The sequence below is a fragment of the Coregonus clupeaformis genome, unplaced genomic scaffold (genome assembly GCF_020615455.1).
Source record: "Coregonus clupeaformis isolate EN_2021a unplaced genomic scaffold, ASM2061545v1 scaf0086, whole genome shotgun sequence".
Taxonomy (NCBI): Eukaryota; Metazoa; Chordata; class Actinopteri; order Salmoniformes; family Salmonidae; genus Coregonus; species Coregonus clupeaformis.
Genome location: NW_025533541.1, coordinates 680,347 through 703,498, shown reverse-complemented (window position 1 = coordinate 703,498; position 23,152 = coordinate 680,347). Strand labels below are relative to the sequence as shown.

General features: G+C 44.9%; 1 protein-coding gene across 1 annotated transcript; it reads right to left on the bottom strand.

Moving 5' to 3' along the window:
• Window positions 1–255: 255 nt before the first annotated feature.
• lmf1 (lipase maturation factor 1) lies at window positions 256–22,490 on the bottom strand. Its single transcript, XM_041864409.2, has 11 exons — window positions 21,393–22,490; window positions 20,615–20,924; window positions 19,713–19,723; window positions 15,932–16,080; window positions 8,005–8,070; window positions 4,501–4,668; window positions 3,867–4,047; window positions 2,552–2,705; window positions 2,167–2,350; window positions 1,269–1,381; window positions 256–834 (listed from the first exon to the last, which is right to left on the bottom strand). The coding sequence occupies exons 1-11, from the start codon at window positions 21,595–21,597 to the stop codon at window positions 663–665; spliced, it is 1,713 nt and encodes a 570-aa protein (XP_041720343.2). The 5' UTR covers window positions 21,598–22,490; the 3' UTR covers window positions 256–662.
• Window positions 22,491–23,152: the final 662 nt, after the last annotated feature.

Genomic DNA, 23,152 nt, shown 5'->3' with positions numbered 1-23,152 from the left:
ATACACTTCTTCCACTGATGAGAACAGTCCCTTTTTATGCATTTATTCATTGGATCACTATCAGATCCACATAACACAAAGACATACAACAGTTAGGGGAATTTGTATGTAGTACAACACTGCAATGTCAATCTAGTCACTTTATTTGAGGGAAGGACTCAGCCTCTTTCATTGGATGATTTAAACCACTAGGTCAGTTGATGGACAACCTGCTAGGCGTACCAAACAAAAGGCAAAAATACATGAAAAGTCTAGCATTGTTCCAAAATATACCTTTTATTATGAAAAGACACAATGATGATACAGTCTGTCTGTCTTGCAATGTGAGCCCAACATGGACGGTGTGTCATCCCCTCAACTCTCCTATTGTGGCACAGTGGCATGTCCCTATTCACGGGAAGGATTGGTCATTCTTTAGTGCATGCAGTAGATGGCAACATGACATGCTGGAGAAAGGCAACATAGATGAACAAAAAATGGAATATCATTTTTTCAGAGTGGCAGAAATTCCCCGATATCAGGGTTCTCCAATGACCGACCACATGTCAACATGTTTGCTTTCATAGCGTATTTGATCCCAAATTATAAGGGGGCGCGATACCTTGGTGTCTCAGGCATCCATCGCTCATGGAGTACATCAGTGTGATTGGACATACAGTAGGTCAAAGGTCAGGATGGGGCCAGTTCCGGGACTTAAAGTATCCCCTGAGAGCAGCCAGATCCACAGCGGGGAAGTAGGCTCCAATACGTTTCCTCACCCACCATTTTCCCTGGGCAGCACTGGCACTGCCAGGCAGGCTGAACCTATACTTGAAGTGTTCTCCTCGGACCCACCTGGGGAAGGAAGAGGGGGGTGGGGAGAGGAGAGAGAGGAATGGTTAGTGTGACTGACAGCGAGAATACAAGGACACATTTCATTTCGAGAGGAAACATTCCACTAGAGGGGGCTAGAGGACAAGGCTTATCTTTTATTTATTTAAAGAGAACGTGAGGCTTGCATGTATTCTAACGTACACACAACCTTCCACTTCCATTCTGCCTCAGCACAGCACAGCTGAGATCGGTTATGCCTTCAATGCAGCTGTCTCCAACGGCAACTTCTGCCCATTTTAATCATATGAAATGTATGTACTACAGAAACTCACACATAGTACGTATCAAACTGATTTACTTTATCTTCATTTTTTATCATGTAGTGGAGTACTTGGTTTATGGGCTTTAAAACAAAGGGCTACCATTATCCTCTGTGTTAGTCAATGTCAGTGTACCTGGGGTTGTCTCTGCCCTGGAACGGGTTGTATTCCATCAGTGAAAGGACTGATGTGTCGTTGGCCAACAGTCTGCCTGCTATGTGGATCACCCACTCACTCTGCTCATAGGTCTGACAAAGTGAGAGAGAAGGAGATAGAGAAGATGTAAGAGAGGAGGGTTAAATACATGGAGAAAGAGGGTGTGCTGAAGATGAGAGAAAAACCGGGGACATTTGAGTGAAAGATCAACTGTCATATCGAACAAAGACGTCTCAATCTGAAGCAGTCTACCATTCCAAACTTTTGAGCAGATATTGAGCCGATCTGCAACATAATAAACCTTCCCCCTCTTGCCAAAATGTCTGACTGGGTTTTTCTTGGTTCTGGGATTGGATGTAAACCAGTGGGAAACCCTATGCCCTGAGAAGGGGACAATAAAACAGCGAGCCACACGGTCGAGTCTCTGGCCAGAACTACACCTGAGAGAGCTGTAGCAGGAGTTGAGAATAGTGTGGGCCGCTAGCCCAGACAGAGGAAATTACTCAGAGCAGGTAGTTCTGGGTCCAGACTGAGACCATGGGGACACAGAGTTAGCCAGCTTTTAACCAATGAGACACTCAATAGTGTTTCATAAGGGAAATACTTAAGTAATATTACATGTAAACTAGTGCGCCCCCAGTGGGTATTTGCTGTAAGTATCTTACAGCCCTGTTAATCGCCGCTTGTTGGCAATTGGGATCATTGTTTGTGGGGCTGGCACTTTGGACAGGGATGGAGACGCACACATCCAAGGCATGAATGTCCCACAAAACCAACAAACAGTAAAACAAATTAAACAGAATCCCTGATTCTTATGTCAAGTTAGAGCCGTGTACAATAGTTCAAAGGTCTTTGCTAAGTCCCAGACTGACTGTACCTGGAAGGCGGCGAACCACATGAGCCAGTCGAGCCTGTAGTGGTAGGGGGAGATGAGGCATGGGCGTCGGGTCAGGTCCCCTGGCTTACAAAGGAACTGGTACTCCTCCCACACAGCCTCTGGGTCCTTAGGGTCCGCATTCAGAGTACCCTGCAGAATCACCTCAGTCCGCTCCTTAGTGATACTGCACAGAGAGGGAGGAAGGGAGAGAGAGAGGGCGAGAGGGAGAGGGAGAGAGGGAAAGTTTAAAAGGATGGCAGAGAGTAGAGAAAAGGAGAGAGGACCAGAGAAGAATAGAATGATAGGATGTGGCAGTTAGGACTGATCAAGTGGAGAGATGTAGAAAGTGTTGAAATAAAAAGAGAGAGGAAGAGGAGAATGATACCTGCCGAAGGCCCCGTAGGTGTTGACGATGCGGAGTGGGTCGAACGACGTGTTCATCACCTGTTTGGAGCTCAGCAGGTTCAGCACCACAGGAAAACTCAGGTAGCCAATCAGAATGCCCAGAGCCACATTCACCACTCGACGAATAAGCATACCTAGAAGGACATAGGATGGAGATGAAAAAAAGGAGGAAGTGTGTGCCTGTGTGTGTGGAACTCAAGATCCCTCTGGCAGTAGCCAGAGAGAGGGGCTTAGCCTATGAGGTCATGAGGCATTTAGCCACTGACAACTGAAGGAGCTGACAGCTCCAAATCCCTACTACCTGTCTCAGATTGAAATGCCAACCCGTCCCACACATGTTAAAACCATCCATCAGAACTATACCTGTTGTTTGACTTAAAGAATTGACTTTTATGACCAAAAGAAATGCTAAAAAGCAGCCATAGTGCAGATAGAGAATTTTAGGCCCACTTAGCAGATATTACCCAACATAAAACTAAAGCCATTAGCAATTCCTGGGAGACCAATTAGCTAGACCCTATTCCTGCTATTACACACCACATGGGCATTCCTTCCTCACTCACTCACTTTCTAACTTTCTCTCTCTTCCTCTCTCTCTCTATCACTCTCTTCCACGCCATCTCCAGCTGTCTCTCTGTCGTTCCATTCCCTCCTCCCTCTCCTCAGCTGTCCCAGCACTAATCCATACTCCTCCCATCATGTCCAAATCGTAAACTCTTTCCTTTATGTTCATGTGCCAACTGCCAGGCACCCAGTCACATTGGTAATGTGTGATTAGTAATGCCTAATACCCCCTGCCAGCACCCTGGTGTTGTCTACCATCTGTCAAGGCCCTATAGCCTGCTAGCCTGCTCCAGATGTGCCTACAGCCAGATGTCGGTGTTGGAGATCGAGATTGGAGGGTGGGGAGTGGAGGTGGCAGCGAGGGTGCCCATGTGGACCCACTCAATCACTGCTCTTAGGGGTTGTAAATGCACACACACAGCTAAGCTAGGCACGTGGGAAAGGGGAACCCATACACACACACACACACACACACACACACACACAGAGAGCAGTCGGGCCTACCCAGTAGAGCGGTAGTCATGTTAAAGGCTGGTGTAATACCTCCTTTCCCTCTCTCTGCCTGCCATCATTAGTCCCAATCATAAAACACCCAGACAGGATAACAGGGCCTCTGTAACACCAACTGGCTGAAAATAAATACCCAGAAATCCAGGAGAATACTAAATACCCAGAATGATGGATAACAGGTTAGGCTCGTTTAGGAGAAATCATGTCTGTTTAGGAGGTACCCCTGGTGGGTTTGGGGGTCCGTCCTGCAGCCTCCTCAGCCTGGAGGTCCAGTACAGCTTGCTTGGCCCCTCGGCCAGACGAGAACAGGAACCCCATAGATGCATCGTCAAAACAGGCCAGACTGGGAACTATGGTCAGCCAGTTGAGGAAGCTCAGGTTCCCACTCACTATCAGAGTCACCTAGAAGAGGGAGGAGAGGGTGGAGGAGGAGCGACGGAGGGTAGAGGAGAAACGGAGGGTAGAGAAGGAGGAGAGAGTAGATGGGGAGAAAAGACAAGGAGTAGTGTTTAGATTCCTCCAAAGGTACTTCCAGAAAGATATAATCGATGAGGATCATCTACTTTGGCTAATAGTTCAGCATACTGCAGCGGGGAAAGTCCTGATTTCCTGTATTCATTCAATTATAGCTGGCTCTGAATAACACTCCATTCATCAAACTGATGACTGCAGTTGCCATAAAACCGCTGTCATGCACCAATGGTTCCACCAGGTGGCAATGTGATGTCAGAGCTACTCCAGGAATTCTTATTCTTTGGCACAGATCTGGGATCAGTTACCCTCCCAAAATCCTAGCCTCCACCACTATAGGGAAAAACAAAACTGACCTCAAATCAGTTTCTACCGTCAACTCACCTGGAAGACTATCTGCAGCGTCCCGTTGACCATGCACATGCGTCGCCCCAGGAAGGTGAAGAGAGGGACGATGAGCTCGATGAAGTGATTGGACAGAACCTCGAAGCGATGGAACCACCATGGGGATTGGTGCATATAGTATGACATGGGGTTTGGCACCGGCTGAGTCTGGAGGGAGAAAGAGAATCAGAATACAGACAGATGGAGACAGGCAGGCACACACACACACACACACACCAAGGCATTGCACCGTGTGGTTAGCAACAGTACTCTCCAGAACATCTCCAGAGATGGCATTACAGAGGGGAGCTGGGAGTCAGTACCTTCACTCCTTTATTTTGGGGCCTGGAGAGAGGGGCTATCTAACCCACCACAATCAACCACAGAACTGGGATGAGCCAGAGAGGACCACAGATTGACACCCAGGGAGAGCACAACCGCAGGCGTCACAGAGGTTACGACATGAGTACTTCCAGGTCAAGGAAAAATCAATATGTCTCAGTTTGAAAATAACCATATCGATACTCAAATATGAGCAATGACAAAGGGATAGAGACAAAGGGAAGATAGGTTATTGCCATAGCATGAGTGTTAAGGTGTGTGTTTGCATCTAATGGTACAGATAAGCTAATGAAAGTGCAGATCATCCCACATAACACTGAATGACCTCTATGTTTGCATGGATTTACCTGGTGTCACTCCAATGACTCCATTTGCATGGTGATCAATGGCAGTGAGATACTGTGTAACTTAACATCCCTACCAGCTTTCCCACTGGCTACAATGATTGCCCAAATGACAGCTTGTGCCAAACATGAAATGTAGCTGATCATAAATGTAAAATAGCTGAAAATACGTTTTTTTCCCCTCATTGTTTTGGCATAAAACCATGGAACAGAATGGCGTGGGGAAACAGTGTACAATTATAACGCCACACCTTCAGGAAGGTTTCCAGGGCTAAGTAAAGCTACTGCCTATTTTAGAAATGTCCTGAGAGAGCTCTTTCAGTGCAGAGGTAGAGAGAGAGAGAGAGGTAGAGAGAGCGAGAGCGAGAGCGAGAGCGAGAGCGAGAGCGAGAGCGAGAGCAGAGCGAGAGCGAGAGCGGGAGAGCGAGCGCGAGCGAGAGCGAGAGCGGAGCGAGAGCCGGAGCGAGAGCGGAGAGAGCGAGAGCGGCGAGAGCGAGAGCGAGAGCGAGAGCGAGAGAGAGAGAGAGAGAGAGAGAGAGAGAGAGAGAGACAAACATACCCCAGCATGCACACAGCAAACAAACTAACACAAACTAAACACCCACCAACCCCCTCAGCCAGCCTCATATAGCCTCTGCAGACTTCTTACCCAGGATGCATTGCACTGGGTGGCCCTGCCGTGAGTTGAGAGATTGGAGGCTGAAAGGGAGCAGTGTGTTAGGGTCAAGGGGGGGGGGCAGGTAAACCTTGCCTGGCGCCCTTGGCTTCCGGTGGGTGAAATGTAAATCTGCTTTACCCCTGGGGGTGTTGACAGGTTTGGAGCTGGCAGGTCAATGTTTAGAAGGGGATATGGGCCTGTCTGCCTGCATGGAGGTACGGAGTCGGATTCCTCAGGCTCCCATATATGCTTTTCCATAACCCCAGGTTAAACAACATGGACATCCAGGTTGAACACAAACACTATTGGAATGTTTCCTTTATTTTAACACTTTTTGTCAAATTCTACAAGGCGATCATTAACAGTCTCTGATCCATACAGGTTAACTTGGCTGACCACCACTGCTGCCAGAAACCCATTTGCCTCCAAGTGAAGCCCTGACAATGTAGGCTGATGTATCTGTAACAGGGGGCTCAATGGGCCCCTGTTTCTCAGCAGACTCTCTCAGATAGGTGTGATGGTCCATTGACAGAGGTCCCTTTGAGTTAACAGGGTTTAGAGAGGGAGATGGTAAGGGGGTGAGGTAAAATTTAAAGGCAACAATTATGACAATACTGATAAGTTAGAGGAGTGACAAATTAACACGGACACAAATTAACATGGACAGACTTACCCACTTAAAAACACATGAACAAACAGCCAAAGACAAACACTAACCCACAAATACGGAACATAAATCAAAAAATCATGGCCACAAATTGGAAGCCATGCTAGACCAGTTAGACTTTTAAATGTATGTTCAATGTTTCACCCACCCTGTCTGTCCCCCTTATAGGACAGCAAATTAGGCCATTGAACACACAGTTAACTCCAATCAACTGGTCTGTTCCTTATATCATGACTCTTTATGGCCTATAACTTGCTAAAGGCAGGGTCTTAAAACGGCAGGCATAAAGAAATCAAAGAGGGAGTCGTATTGACCAAAGAAAATAACCATGTTTCCCATTTAATGGGAAATCCACCCAGCAGGCAAACAAATCTAATCAAATCCAATTTTATTTGTCACATACACGTGTTTAGCAGATGTTATCGCGGGTGTGCTTGTAAACAGAGCAAAGAGGAGCAGTGCTGGACAAGGCTAACAGACTAAGCATGGGTTTGTCATATGCTAAAACATGTATAGTGCAGTGAAGTGAAACCTCCTATACTGTACAATGAAGAGAGGTTCCTAGTGTCAATATTAGTCTCTTAAAAATCTTTGTAGTTGGTTAGAGAGTGGAGTAGGATGACGTTGCCCATGAACATCGATCCAAGGTCAGTTTAACGTGTCCTCCCCTTGATGGTTAAGGTTAGGATTTGGTGAGGGGAAGCTGATCATAGATCTGCGGGTAAGTTCTACCCAGACAGAGCATGTCAGTACAGTATGTATGCATCAGTGCAGTCCAGCCTAAGGACAGTAGACCTTTCGGGGACTTTTTCCAAGGCCATAAAAAACCATAGTCAGTCAGACTCCAGGGAGACATGGTGTATTCCTGGTCTCTGTCATTAGACAAAATGCTTCATCCCGCCTCATCTCCCAGCTGTGTGCTTTATAGTCTAGAAATGACACAGTACTGTGTTCTCCCTTCCTATGGAGAAAACCCAACATGAGGCTTGTCTAGCAGCCGTTGTGGCAGACAGTGGTTCCCAATATGTTTTTCTGAGCTGTATCCTATCATACGTTTTAAGAAATGTATTGTCACCCACTACGTAAACAGAACTAATATTTCTTATCCAGGACCAAGTCTTAAACCATTGCCTCAGTCGGTTTCAATCGAACGTTTAGGTGTATGTGTAAGCTTCTTGTTTAGCCTGGGGAGAATATCTAGCTTGGGGAAGCACTGGTCTGTCCTCGGCCAGCCAGACAGGAGCAGTCGATCCAATGGTGTGGCACAGGAAGATAGATAATAAAGTGATTAGTTTAACCCAGTTAGGGACAACAGGCGATTGATAAGAATCATCTGCCATGGCCTGAACTCTGCACGACCCAGTACAGCACAGGCCATGGGAAAGCCCTGACGACAAGATGCCAACAAGCACGGCCCACAAGGATTGAGGGAACTGTACTGCACTGAGCACACACACACACACACACACACACGCACAGAGACACACACAGACCTCGTAGTGGTAGTCCATGCACGTAAGGTCCCTCCAGCAGCGGTCCCCTCTGATCTTGATCAGCCCCTGCAGAGAAGACGACGTGTCAATCACTCAGCTCAACTGAAGGTGACATTTTTGATGGTGCAGAAAACACAGTATAACTTAAAATGGGACCCTCCATCTTTTCCATCCCAGTGGTCCTGTCCAGGTGTGTTAGTTTGTGAGGTTTATGGAGAGCATATCATTGGGACATAGTGTAATAAAATGTCCTGCTCCAATTGACCTACATTCTGCATTAAAATCAGTAGATTGTGTATTGGATCGGTCTGTATCTAATGTAACATCCTCTAAATGACCATGAAACCAAAACGTCAGGCCTACTACCATGTCAATACAGTATATAATCAGTGATCATTCAATATGAACCATGACAGTAGGAGGGTGTACTATCAATCACAACCAATTCTGAAGGATTGCAAGATGTGGGCTGGTATGATATAGTTTGTATGTCTATTAGATAAGAGTGACTCCATATTCAACCAATCTACGTCATGATGGCCCAAGCTGCAGATGACTTGTGTTGGTACCTAGCTAGCACTAGCAAGCTAGCTAGCGGTTAACTCTGAAGCGCCAATGGCTAGCTAATGGTGAGAGCATAGCTATTCACAAAGAGGCACTCAAAGCAGTGTCTCAAGAAGAGTATGATGAAAAACAACCTGTTGCATAAAGGCTCTTTCTGCTCGTCAATTCTGGCAGAATAAACATTTGTATACAGCCAAGGCAAGAATCTATTTGTTGTGATTGAATAAACTGTCTCCATTCAAGCCTTTTATAAAATGTAGTATTGTCTGTCTGTACAAATGAAGAGAACGTTTGTTGTATTGAAAAGAGGACAGGAAGATTATCCTGCCCTAATTACATTTCCACTTTCTGTCTGTTGAGGTAAACCATCACAGTGTGTGTGTGTGGCTGGCTAGATGAAGACAAGGCCATAGAGGAGCTCAGTCCATCTATGGTAACCCTACTGGGCATTAAATACTGTGGCACTGTGTCTTGTCCACTTCAACAGCTCCTAGTAGCAGCTTTGTCGGTCTGTAGTTGTTTATAATATACTTATCTTCGTTCTAAGCCTAGTGTTAAGGCACACTGTGAAGTTGCCCCTACATGTCAATCAAAATGAATAATATCCAGTGCATTTGGAAAGTATTCAGACCCCTTGACCTTTTCCACATTTTGTTACGTTACAGCCTTATTCAAAAACAGATTTCTTGAAATTTTTGCAAATGTATAGAAAACCCCCCCGGAAATAAAACATTTACATAAGTATTCAGACCCTTTACTCAGTACTTTGCACCAATTTGTATGTCGCTCTGGATAAGAGCGTCTGCTAAATGACTTAAATGTAAAATGTAAATGTCCTTTGTTGAAGCACCTTTGGCAGCGATTACAGCCTCAAATCTTCTTGGGTATGACGCTACAAGCTTGGCACACCTGTATTTGGGGTGTTTCTCCCATTCTTCTCTGCAGATCCTCTCAAGCTCTGTCAGGTTGGATGGGGAGTGTCACAGCTATTTTCAGGTCTCACCGGGCTCTGGATGGGCCACTCAAGGACATTGAGACTTGTCCCGAACCCACTGCTGTGTTGTCTTGGCTGTGTGCTTAGGGTCGTTGTCCTGTTGGAAGGTGAACCATTGCCCCAGTCTGAGGTCCTGAATGCTCTGGAGCAGGTTTTCATCAAGGATCTCTCTGTACTTTGCTCCGTTCATCTTTCCCTCGATCCTGACTAGTCTCCCAGTCCCTGCAGCTGAAAAACATACCCACAGCATGATGCTGCCACCACCATGCTTCACCGTAGGGATGGTGCCAGATTTCCTCCAGATGTGACGCTTGGCATTCAGGCCAAAGAGTTCAATCTTGGTTTCATCAGACCAGAGAATCTTGTCCTTTAGGGGCTTTTTGGCAAACTCCAAGCGGGCTGTCATGTGCCTTTTACTGAGGAGTGGCTTCCGTCTGGCCACTATACCATAAAGGCCTGATTGGTGGAGTGCTGCAGAGATGGTTGTCCTTCTGGAAGGTTCTCCCATCTCCACAGAGGAACTCTAGAGCTCTGTCAGAGTGACCATCGGGTTCTTGGTCACCTCCCTGACCAAGGCCCTTCTCCCCCGATTGCCCAGTTTGGCCGGGCGGCCAGCTCTAGGAAGTCTTCGTGGTTCCCAACTTCTTCCATTTAAGAATGTTGGAGGCCACTGTGTTCTTGGGGACCTTCAATGTGGCAGACATGTTTTGGTACTCTTCCCCAGATCTGTGCCTCGACACAATCCTGTCTTGGAGCTCTACGGACAATTCCTTCGACCTCATGGCTTGGTTTTTGCTCTGACATGCACTGTCAACTGTGGGACCTTATATAGATATGTGGGTGCCTTTCCAGATCATGTCCAATCAATTGAATTTACCACAGGTGGACTCCAATCAAATTGGAGAAACATCTCAAGGATGATCAATGGAAACAGGATGCACCTGAGCTCAATTTTGAGTCTCATAGCAAAGGGTCTGAATACTTATGTAAATAAGGTATCTGTTAGGCCTCCATGATATTCAAACAAACAAACAAGAGACTTTTAGACAGGAAGATGTGAGACAAGCTGACAAACTTCCATGTCTAGAGAGATTGTGCAGCTGGTTTCGTAACGACCGGTTTGTGTCCCATGTGGCTCAGTTGGTAGAGAATGGTGCTTGCAACACCACGATTGTGGGTTCAATTCCCACGGGGGACCAGTATGAAAAAGTATAAAAATTTATGCACTCACTACTTACAGTAAGTCACTCTGGATAAGAGCGTCTGCTAAATGACTCAAATGTAAAAATGAGTACTCAAGTTCTCTGACTCAATTACTAATGCAACTGAATGAGCGAGGGATCTGTCGAGAGAGAGGGATGTATTGACGGATATGAAGCTGGATTTAATTTAATCAATTAATTTAATTTAGCGTAATCACATTAAATGAAGTGAAAAATGAGGAAGGACAAGAGCTGACGTGTGCTGTGATTAAGCTATCTGGCTCTGATTTCATCTCCAATTCGAGGAAATGAAAAGCAGCACTGAAAAGACTAGCACCAGGGAGCGGGAAAATTGGAATTAAAAGCTGGTTAGTGATCCATCACTTAAATGACCTTCTGAACATTACGACTGACTCAGAAAACAGTCAAGGGGGAGAAAGTAGTCTTTACTCGTTTTCCGACTTGTGTTTCCTCTTTGGATGCCCCAGAGAACTCAAAGCATCTCTATCTGTTCTTTGCACAAACCTATGAACCAATGCAATTACCAGCGCTTGCAGCCACACACATGGCTCAGTCAGAGCTCATGCATAGGTTCTCTCCTCAATGGTCTCTCATGCACCACACAGACCAGTCCTAAAGGCCTCTCTGTCCCTCTCCACTAATGCAATAGAGGCTGATTGGTGTAATCAGGCTCTATATTGCAGGCTGATGTAACCCGGGGGTAGCAGGGATAGAGGTTTGGAGGGATAGTGGAGGGGTAGATGCGCTCGCTGACGGTGGACGCCTAAATTAATGGGTTACTTTTGCAATTTATCAGCGAGCATTCTTGCATTTATAACATTACAGATAATCTAATCAACGCGCAGTGAATGTACTTTCTCGCTTGAAAAATGTGATTCCATTCATTTGAAAATGATCCCCCCTCCTCTACCCCCCTGCGTTACCCTCCACCTATCAGCTGGGCTATAAACCTAACCAGGATACATTTTGTTGTCTGCCTGCTGTCCTAATGCCATTTCAAATGGGATTGTTTACAACCTGCAGCGACAGAGGGCCATCATGACTATTCTATTTAAGTGCTAGCAGATGTGCTTCTTCGTCAGTGACCCGTGCTAACAATGTGCTATGGTGAACTTGAATAATAGTGTTGTTCTGTTGTGTTCTGTTCTGCCAACACAGAGCCAAAAGAGAAGACGAATTAAAGACTTGGAGGACCATGACGGATCTAAACAACAGTTCTTAGGGGGTAATAACTCACTGTTGCGCAACATCAACTGCAATTTAAGCCCCAGAATAAAGCCTGAAGAGAGGTAGCAGTCCTGGTCAAAGTGAGGGGTTGAATGACTGACTGGAAGACGGCCTTGGACTAGTCTGTCTTGGCAATGTATAATCAACTACAACCTGATAGAGCCCTTGGGAGGTCAAGCGCTTAAATCCTTATTTCTTCCGAGAAGACTACAGCCAATAGAAAGTACTGAGACTTCAACTCCAGAAGAAGCAGCAAAGATACAAGCAAACTTCTGTCCTTATAAAATCTCTTATTTAGCCAAATAAATCAGCATTAATACTCTGTGAGAATGTGCAGCCAGGACATGAGACTGTCTCTATTGACACATTGCTTGTCATGGGTCACGGAATGCACAATAACTCTGTTAAACTTTGTTAGGCCACATTGGGGTTATCAGGGCATTATATTCTGCTTATAAATCGTTGGGTGTTGACGTGTACAAAATGCCTATAATCCAATTCAGTCATGAGGATCTGAGTATATCGTCCCATATTCTGACCATGGAGTAGGCCAGTTTCCCATTCCCCAGAGAACCGTCGTTCGACTGCAATGTTATTAGGGAGGCCATTTTGACAATCGTTTAATGGAAAGGTAACGATATTGGAATTCTGAAGTAATGTAGGAATTGTAACAGGCTTAGAAAATATTGACCATTACAAAGCAATTTTTTAAGCCATCAAATTTCTCCTTTTATATGAGATGGAGTTGTCACTAAAGTAGTGCTTTGTGTTGTTAACAACACAAGAGAAGATATGAGAAGAGTTATATAGCATAAAAAACAGTGAGCAGGTGGGTGCAGGCAGCCATTATCCCATGAAATTTGTCAGCCACCATAAAAAACAATCCTGTCCATGACAAATTGAGTCGACGCATGCGACTCCAATAAAACACCACTTGAGCGTTTTGTTCCATAGCACTGGGCTCCATCCATCCACACCGAACCACAGAACTCCTGCCCTCCAGGTGCATATTGGCTGGAGCCCTTCGCAAATATGCAAACGACAGCGAGCATGTCCGTCCATTTCCTGTTTGGGTGCTGCGCTGAGATTTATGCAGACTCCCGACAATAAAAGTAGGGTATGGTGGAAAAGAGAGTGAGCGGTGAAAGTGTCGTGGCTGGTTTGGAAGGCTGTAAGTCAGGGACTGAGTAGAGAGAGAGAGAGAGAGGCTGGGTAGGCTGAGGTAAGCAGGCCCTGAGGATGTCATTAGCACTACCCAGACCTAGAAAAAGCAGGTCGACCCGGGACAGTCGTAAAAACAGACAGACTCCCTGCTAGCCGACATGATACGCTAATGTAGGTACTGTACGGCTGATAACTGTCACATACAAGAAATATAAATGGGATAGGGGTTTCGATTTTCTTTTTGTTTTACTATGCTTCCTACAGTGGCGATACTTCCTAAAAACGGAACTCACTCAGTGATAACCAAACATCAGTGTCAGAACCACAGAAACAATCACACTGCTTTCTCCCACTGGCAGCCATTGGCATCCATAGACAGTCAGTTACCAGTTGCACACTGGATCAAGCCACCAACCATTTCCCTACAAATGGAAAAAGCCTATAATATACTTATATTTAGCATATTTTTCTCTCCTCCAAAAAGAGAAAACTTTCATTTGGCGTCAGGGGTTCATTCTGACTACAGTAAATGAAAGAGTGACGTGGCTCTGGGCTTGACCAGAGAGAGAGAGGGGCCAAGGGACGTCCTAAATCCGAACACCCCTGCCAACTGCCTAAAGGTACGCATCGATGCCCCTGCCAACCGCCTAAACAGGAAGGCGTTAAACACTGCCAGAAACCTTCAAACATGAACAATATGTTTCTCCGCAGGATGCAATCAACTACATTACAGTGAGTCTTTTATTCTGTGTCAACTTTTTATGCTACGTTGACCTCTCACCATCGGTAATTCCCAATACTGGAAAACAATGATTGCTTTATGCGTAGGTCCCCCTACCAACAACGACCCAAGTCCCATCAACAGTCTTCGAGACAATAAAGAACTCTGAGGCCAATTGGGGCCGGGGCCAACCTCAAAACACATCAAAAACCCAACAACATGGATACGGGCCAAACCAACAAACAGCCTGCAGGAGACACTTCCTCGCAAAGTGATCACCCCTAAGTAGAATGGAACAGTCCAACCAGACAGGCACTTTACTGTACTACAGTTTTACTGGATTTCTTCAAATCAAGAGGAGCATGGGGGGGGGGGGGGGATGCACATAATACTGTAGTAACGATCTACTGAGAGGAACAATCAAAGACTGAATTCAGTTGGCTGAAGATCCTTTCTGTACAGATGCTCTCCATTATTGCCTGGTGCACTCTTCCTACTAGGCCTACTGTTCCTCCTGCAGGAGTGTGAGATGTAACACCTTGTGCCGAGGCTGTGAGACAGCTAGTTTACTGGCCAGGTCCAACCTCTACCACACCCAATCATGGGGCACCACACCAGGCCACTAGCACCCTGATGACCATGATTATATTTCACAGCTTAAACACAGACACTGCCTTGTGCATCAAATCCCATTAGCACCACTTAGCAAACCGCCTGGATAGTAAATGAAAGGAGGTGTTTGCACACACGCAAACTTAGCTTAAAGCAAAAGCAGAGGAATCATTGAGAAACAGGGGACGAGAAAGAAGTGTGCTGCCAGGAGGGATATTATTAGCATGTGAGGAAGAGCCTGACTTGTAAAGTCGTTAAAAAGAGAGAATCTGTTTAATCTGCTGAAGGAAATTAGCAAAGAAGAAAATGTGATGTCCACAATATCACCATTATTCACAAATTCTAAATCATTTGACAGCATACGCAATCGAGATTGGATCAAACTGACAGAAAGTAGACATTGAGAAATAAAATCAATGAACTGGGTTATAAACTGATGGTTTCAGAATCCGAACATGAAACCGCTCTGGACAAAGTTTCATCTTCCTTAGGGTCCCTTCAAAGTTTACTGGCTATGTCCCCTTCACTTAAAGGGTTCTCAATAGCAGTCTAACAGTGGTCAACCACAGACCACAGGATAGATTACCCAGACCTAGTCTAACCAACACTTAAATGACAAACACTGAGTGAATGTAGCATGGCCTTTATAATGTACTATACTGTATTTACCCTGCCAGTGTCAATCTAAGGAATTTAAGACTTTCAGACTTGACAAGAATTTCCTAAAAAGGTTTCAACTTGAACCTAATGTCATCCAAAAATCTAGCTCTGAGTCAATTTTCTAAACGATATGCTTTCAATTATAGAAAAAAACAATTTGTACCCTAGCTGCCCTGACCACAATAAAAATCATGATTACCCCGCGATTAAATAGCTGCTTATTGGTTAAGCCTCAGCCATGTCTGAGGGGACCTAAAGTGCTTTTCTGTTTTTAATAAATGTGTTGTAATGACTTTGTGTCTAGGGGAATTTACTATAGGGGCTTGTACAGTTGTAAGCACTTAAAGTCAATCATACTCTTGGCAGTGAGGTAAGCTGAATGAACATATAGCTCCCTCGTTGCTCCGTCCTCTTTATGGGCCTAATTGAAAAAACACTTTGGGCATTGTGGCAAGTTTCAACCCCCACGTTTTAAAAGACAACAGTACTGGGTTGGGTGTTCTCTCTCCACTAAACCATAAAAGTGGCAAACAAGTTGCCTGACTGACTGGTTCCATATTTGCATTTACAACGTATGTTTTTCTTTGGGGTGGTGTTTTTTTTTTTACCATAGAGAAGTGTCTAAGCCCAGTAGATACTTTTCTTATAAACAAGGCAAATGACAAATCACAAACAATTCCAACCGTTTTTCCCCCACAGACTATGAGGGGAATTCAGTGTCAGTGTGATAGGTTTGTGTGCGTGTGCGTGTGTGTCACTCACGGCGCCCAGCATGATCCGGACGATGAGCCAGCGGAAGGTCCAGATGGAAATCAGCGAGGGGGGGCAGCGGGGGGGCACCTGGGACAGACTCCACACAGGACACAGGAAGATCCCCAAGAAGCCTGTCTCCAACAATTGACTCTCCCAACCTGAAGACAGAGAGGGAGAAGTGAGAGGAAAGGGGGGAGAGAGACAGAGAGCGACAGAGACAGAGAGCGCGAGAGAGAGACAGACAGAGAGAGAGAGAGACAGACAGACAGACAGAGAGAGAGAGAGAGACAGACCGAGAGAGAGAGAGAGACAGACAGACAGAGAGAGCAAATGTTCAGAGAAAGGACGTCAGGGAGAGGGAGAACAGGAGACAGGGGTTACAGAAAAAGGACAGGGGCATGACGAATAGTCAAGCAGATGTGGAGAGAATATAGAGTGACAGTGTTTGTGTGTGTGAGTAAAGAAGGAGAATGAGAGGGCCCAAGATATGGAACGAGATGACTAAGGGGCAGGAGAGATGAAGACATGGGATATATGAGAGAAAAGGCGATTGGTAAAGGACAAGTGCGGCAAAGGTCAAAGGTTACCACATCTCTCAGCATGTGAATGCAGCATGGATACATACATCAGTGAAGCTACTCAGTTACCCCATCTGTGATGAAGTAGGGAAAGTCTAAAAGTTAAGGCCGGGGAGAGTTAAAAAGTGGATAACAAAAAAATGCAAATTCCCCTTTTGCATGTCACTTTGCATTGTATGTTATACTCTGAGCTGCCCTCACCATTCTGAAGCATTACTTACAGTTAAAGCAAGGAGAGCAGCCGGGGATGCTTTGAATAACCAAAATATGGCCAGCTGCAATTGTAGAAGTGATGTAGGGCCAGTTACCCATCTGTCTATGCAAACATCTGTCATTCTACAGTGATGACCACAGATAACAACAGATAACAACCTCTGGCTATGTGCATATGTCCTGATGGCCATACACTGCAGGCTTGTTCATAAATGTAAAGTGAAAAGGTTCAGAGGTAGTGCACGTGTGCCGTCATGGGTGTGTGAGGCCATGCACCCATGTATGATACAAACATATCAGTCGATCTAATTCCACAGACTGGCGTGATGTGAATGCAGCAGAGGGCTGTAGTGAAGACCCACCTGCTCCAGTTTCTCTTCAGAGAGATCCAGTGTGATCTGTGCAGCTGTTGGCCTGTTCGCCCCTCCTAACAAAGACGGTTTTTGTAGCCCTCGCTCAGTGGACATGAAACCACAGTATAGTGAGGAGGCCAGAGATGGATTTACAGTGCAGACAGAGATAATGACAAAGACGTAGAGATATCGAGGGACACAGAGTATGTAGTTGAACAGTCTAAGGACTAAAGGAGGAGGAAATACATTTCTTCTTGGTTCTGTTTTAATTTATTTTATCTAGCACTGTCTCTACAGTGTTTGATTTCCTCGATAAACAGGTCTTCTGTATAATGAGCGAGGGAACGAGAAAGGAGAAAAAAAAGAGACCACAAAACCTGACCACAGACCTCCGACTGGCGTCTTTCACTCCAAATTGTCATTAACCAATCAGAGAGGTCAAATTGACCTGGGCTCTTATCTGAACTATTTACACTCAGCCCTGCTGCGATTAAATTGGACACCCTTACTCCGTCTGAAAGATTAGAGAACTGGTCCCATAAAACCTCAACAGTCTGATTGAATTGAGTGACTGGGATGACAACTGAGGAATCCTGCGCAGGCAACAAAGACCAGCTGAAGCTGAACCAGCCACATCTGCTAACCCTGGGCAGTGCTGATCTAGGATCAGGTCCTCCCTGTCCATATAATAATATTAATTACAAAACTGATCCTATATCAGCACTCCTACTCTGAGACACGTTTTGAATACAGCCAGGCCCACCCAGGGCCAGATGTTTACTGAGGTCTGAGGATAATGGGGTTTTGGGTGGCATGATACACTGACTTTGATCTCTATGCCAGTAGGCCAATTTGTCAATAGAGACCAGTGAGGGGCATTAAACCATGTCAGCTGAGTGCTGACGACCTCGACCATCGCCAGAGCGATGATGAGATTATGTATTGAAATGTAGTCATCCCAAACATCTGACTATGACGCAGGTCCAGATCATATTAACACATCTGAGCTGAATGTGATTGCTTAATCAAAGGAAAGGGGAAAACAAGGACTCTGTAGTGGTTGTGGGAAGGTTAGACAAGAGCTAGGTTGTGGAGTGACAAAGAGCAGGCTGTTACGAATCTCAGGTCCAGGGCCTGGTTTCTCAAAAGCATGTTAAGGCTAAGTTCATCGTTAGAACCTTCGTAGGAGCATCTTTAAATCTCAGCGCTGTTTCCCAAAACCATCGTTACTCAAGATAATATAATATAATAATATGCATTTAGCAGACGCTTTTATCCAAAGCGACTTACAGTCATGTGTGCATACATTTTTATGTATGGGTGGTCCCGGGGATCGAACCCACTACCCTGGCGTTACAAGCGCCATGCTCTACCAATTGAGCTACAGAGGACCACTGGTAGAACAGACTTGAAAACGCTTGTTGTTTACCGACCACTGGTAGGACAGCTAAGTGCGTCGCTAGATGCTTTTTTGCCCTTCCGCATCACTTTATACACAGAAGATCTCCACTAAACATAGAATCAAGCTGTATAAACAGTATGTCTCTCTCTGTGACTGCCAATAACAGAACGAATTGTTGACTACAAATAGGCCTTCACAGTTGCCAGTGTGTTTGCAATTGTTACAAACAAGAGAAGGATATAAATATGCTTCAAATGAAAACCCGAGATGACTGCATAAACAAAATAAATACCCTATAGGCTACAAAGGCCTTTCTATTTCAATCATTTTGAAATCAATTTCTTGTTAAAGGGATACTTCAGGGTTTTGACAATGAGGTCCTTTATCTACTTCCCCAGAGTCCGATGAACTCGTGGATACCATTTTTGTCTCTGCATGCAGTTTGAAGAAAGTTTCTAACAAGCGCTAGCGCAATTGCTAACTAGCATTAGCACAATGACTGGAAGTCTATGGGTATCTGCTAGCAAGCATGCTAGCAGATACCCATAGACTTCCAGTCATTGTGCTAACGCTAGTTAGCATTGGCTCGCAAAACTACCTCTAACTTCCTTCATACTGGACACAGAGACATAGAAATTGTATCCATGAGTTCATCTGACTCTGGGGTTGTAGATAAAGGGCCTCATTGCCAAAATCCCGAAGTATCCCTTTTAGTCAATTGAGTTCTATTTTGCTCATTGTAGGCTACACTATGGCTGTCATTTTTGCCTCAATATATTTCATAATGTGTAACAACGTGTACAATGATGTGCCAAATCAGTGATTTAGTGTGCCAAATCAGTGATTTAGTGCACTATTATAGGGTAAGCATTAGCTGAGCTGCCTCAATATTTGCAGCCATATATAGGTGATAATATCTCACTAGGTCTAGGACCTAATCTGTCGTCAGTATTGTGGAATAATTCTTATTAAAAGGTACGATTTAAATAGAGAAAGCTGATCCGAGAGCAGCGCTGCCTTTCTTTAGATTCGATCAGTATTGACACATGCTCCAACGACGCACTTAGCAAACTGCGAGGTGTTTTGGGAAACGCATGTTACATCTTCGGCCGTTGTAGGATTGATGCATCGTTAAAACACTTGGAAGCCTACATGTAAGTTGCATCGCTATCGGGAAACCGGGTCCAGGTGCAGATGGATGTTGTAGTCTTACAAATGTAATTCAAAGTAAGAAGTTAACTTACCAAACGAATACCTGTAAGGAGAGGGAAAAAATTTAATAGATCAGCATAAAAATAGATATTTTGATCTGATTAGAGTTGGCCTAACCTACATTCTGTACCAAGCACTTACTGGAAATAGCAATCCTGTACCCACAATCATACATATCAAATTACATGTAAGTGTCAGAAGTTTATAAAGATTAAACCCTGAATAGTGTTGCTAAATAAATTGACTTACTCCTATTAAACACACTGGACTAAAAAGTGGGACATACCAGTATTGACCCTTTTAAACTAATCAGCTAACTGAATCAGTGTTGGCATGATGGCATTGATGTCTCCAAATCCACCTTTTTCATTCAGAACATAAGAAGTAGATGGTGAACAATTTCCAAAAATGTCTTTAGTAATTTCTTTTGAATTTTGAAAATGTCACATGTCTAGTTGTCTACGCTCCTCATCTTATTCTTCAGAGCCACTAAGAACTTCAAGAGAGCTGAGAGAATGAGGGAGGACGGCCATGTGTTTGTCTGTCTGTATTGCTGCACTGTCCATCCTTCCCACAGACTCGAGACTGAACTATCTTCTACCCACAACACAGAGGCCCCATCAACATGTTCTCTCACTCACTACTGGGTCCCCCTCCCACTGGCCCAGACACAACCCCGTAAACTACACCTTACCACACACATTGAACATAGACAGCAGTGTCTGTGTGTGTACCAGTGGAGGCTGCTGAGGGGAGGACGGCCCATAATGATGGCTGGAACGGAGCAAATGGAATGGCATCAACCACATGGAAACCATGTGTTTGATGCATTTGATACCATTCCACTCATTCCGCTACAGCCATTACCAAGAGCCCGTCCTCCCCAATTAAGGTGCCACCAACCTCCTGTGGTGTGTACCAACCCATCACTCACCAGATCTGCCCCACGCTGACCAGAGAGTGGTAGAGCACCCACAGCATGGCCATGATGATCATGTTGGCAGTGCCAGTCAGCAACACAAAGCCTGACAACACCATCCCCACCAGGGCAATGCCATCCAGGTTGGCATCCATGTCCGTCCAGTCCAGGAACCACAGGATAGAGGGAGTGTAGGCGAAGGCAGACATATCGATCTTCCCCCCCACATAGCGCTTCACACTGAGAAGGTAATCCTTACAGGGCAAGAGGCCTCGCTCTCCTATCAGCTGTTTGTTCTGGTTGTAGGCAACAGTGAATGCAATGACTACAGGGGGAGGGAGGAGAAAGAGAGAGGAAGTGTGAGGTGAATAAAGATAGGTTTATGAGTACTAGAACTGTCTGGTTCATTTAAGAATGTGACAGGAGAACAATTGCTATGTTTCTTGGTAAATGGTCATGTGAATTGTGTCCATGTCCATGCCTACTTAAACATTAAATTGGTTTTAACTCCAACTACCGCCATACAATACACACACATGAAAACTGACGAGAATAATATAGCCTATGCCAGTACATCATAACTCGCTACATTGTCAGAATGTCACACTCGAACTAGGGCGGCAGGTAGCTTAGTGGTTATGCGCGGTGTGTCAGTAACCGAAAGGTCGCTGGTTCTAATCCCCGAGCCAACTAGGTGAAAAATCTCTCGGTGTGCCCTTGAGTAAGGCACTTAACCCTAATCGCTCTGGATAAGAGCGTCTGCTAAATGACTTTTTAAAAAAAATCTACTTACAGTAGATGAAAGCAATGGAACGTAGAAGCACAATTCGAGTGAGCCAGTAAGTCCCGGTTTGCAATGTAACCAATTCTTTATTTTTTGCTTTGCAAGTGTCCTCTTCATTCTTTTGGTCGTCGTCATCTGAATGTGTCGTTGTTTTAAATGTTTCGACGCGTCTTTTTCTCAAAGTACTTTCAGAACTCTCACTGGAAGTCGCCATGTTGGTTGACGCTCTAGAAACCACGTGATCAGAGGGCTCGTTCAAGAGGGTCTAGACACGTTGCGTCTGCGTTTTGAAAAATCCATGCGTTGCACATGATTACCTTGGAATGGAAAGCCCATCTATCGCACGTTGATAGTGTTGCCGAACAAATTACGTACAGTAGCCTAACACCCTTGAACAGCAGATGTGTCTTGCAAAATCTGCCTGCAACATAAATTGTGTGATTGGTGGGGCTTCTTCTATGGTATATTGGCGATCACCCAATTTCATGTGCATCCTGCCACCTACTATGCAGGATGCAGACAGGATTCCCCCAAAAAACGTAACTACCAAAAAACGACCAATAAATAAACAAACAAAATAAATAAATATAACCGATCGGATAAGGGGAACCTGGGACTGCGGGTCTTCCGGCGCCAGTACCCCTTGCAAGTCTTCAGATGTAAAATCCTTGAGTCCCAAAAACTTTTCTGCAGCAGCCACAATAATGTCCAGTTTCTTCAACTTCTTTGAGACTTGTGCTGTACAGTTTATAACTGTATCAATGAACGCAACAAAATCCACCTTTTTAACACACGGGGTATCTTTTGTCTGGCACCAAACATGTTCTATGCAGGCACATTACGCACGCAAATATGTATTATATCCCCCATTACATATGTACATTCCGTTATCTCTACTGACCGCCAAAGCTTCCCCAAGGTCATGCTGAGCTCGGCGTTTACTACAGGCTGTGGTGTATCCACTACCATATATTCACTCGCATCACTTGTTTTCTAAAATACTTGTATCTCCTCCACATAGGAGATTCGATTGACGTCTCTAACTTTCGTCACCTCAATTTCCTTCACCCTTACAGGGAACTCCAGGAACTCAGGATCATGATCCCCACCACAATTGCAACACTGTCGTCCTTCTACACACCATTCTTCAGTATACTCTGTTCGTCTGCACACACTTGAAACATGGCCAAATTTGTTAAATACACACATCGAAATCATATGATACATTCATTAGCCAATAGGAGCTCTTCTTGGGGTAATGAGGCAACTTGTCACACATTGACGTGACGCCAATTGGGCAAGTGTATCGTCGCGTTCCACTGCTAAGACTTTGAATGCATCAACAAATGGTCGCATTACCCTGCTCAGATGTCTGCTTGAATCAACCAATGGTCCGTGCGATGTCATCGACTGTGCAGTCGGGCACCAGATTGCTATAACATATGATGTGATTAGCTGATAGGTCTACATAAAGTACCTATCAAGGCGTTGTAAGATCTGCATGTGTCGGCAAAGCCTGGGTAGAGGATTGCGCCCTAGGACTTGTGTTCTGATGGTTATAGAAATGTGTGGGAGCTAAATGTTAAATGATGAATGCAGTCCAATTCATAGCCTACAGTCAGAGAAACATTTAATTTCAACATTTTGTCTAATTATCTGTTTGTTTCTTTCAGCCCTCCAAATAGGCCTAGTATGCCCCATAGACTAGTTATGTTCGTTTTAAACATCCCACACAACAGATTGTAAAAGTAAAATGAAAGTAAATGTAA

Bases quoted from the DNA above. Each gene is read 5' to 3' on its own strand.
- lmf1 (XM_041864409.2), bottom strand. From the start codon at position 21,597: ATGGCGACTTCCAGTGAGAGTTCTGAAAGTACTTTGAGAAAAAGACGC. The intron at 2,351-2,551 runs GTATCATTCTCC...CTCTCTGTGCAG, and splicing joins ACCTACGGGGCCTTCGGCAG to TATCACTAAGGAGCGGACTG. The intron at 835-1,268 runs GTACACTGACAT...TTCCTTCCCCAG, and splicing joins CAGGGCAGAGACAACCCCAG to GTGGGTCCGAGGAGAACACT.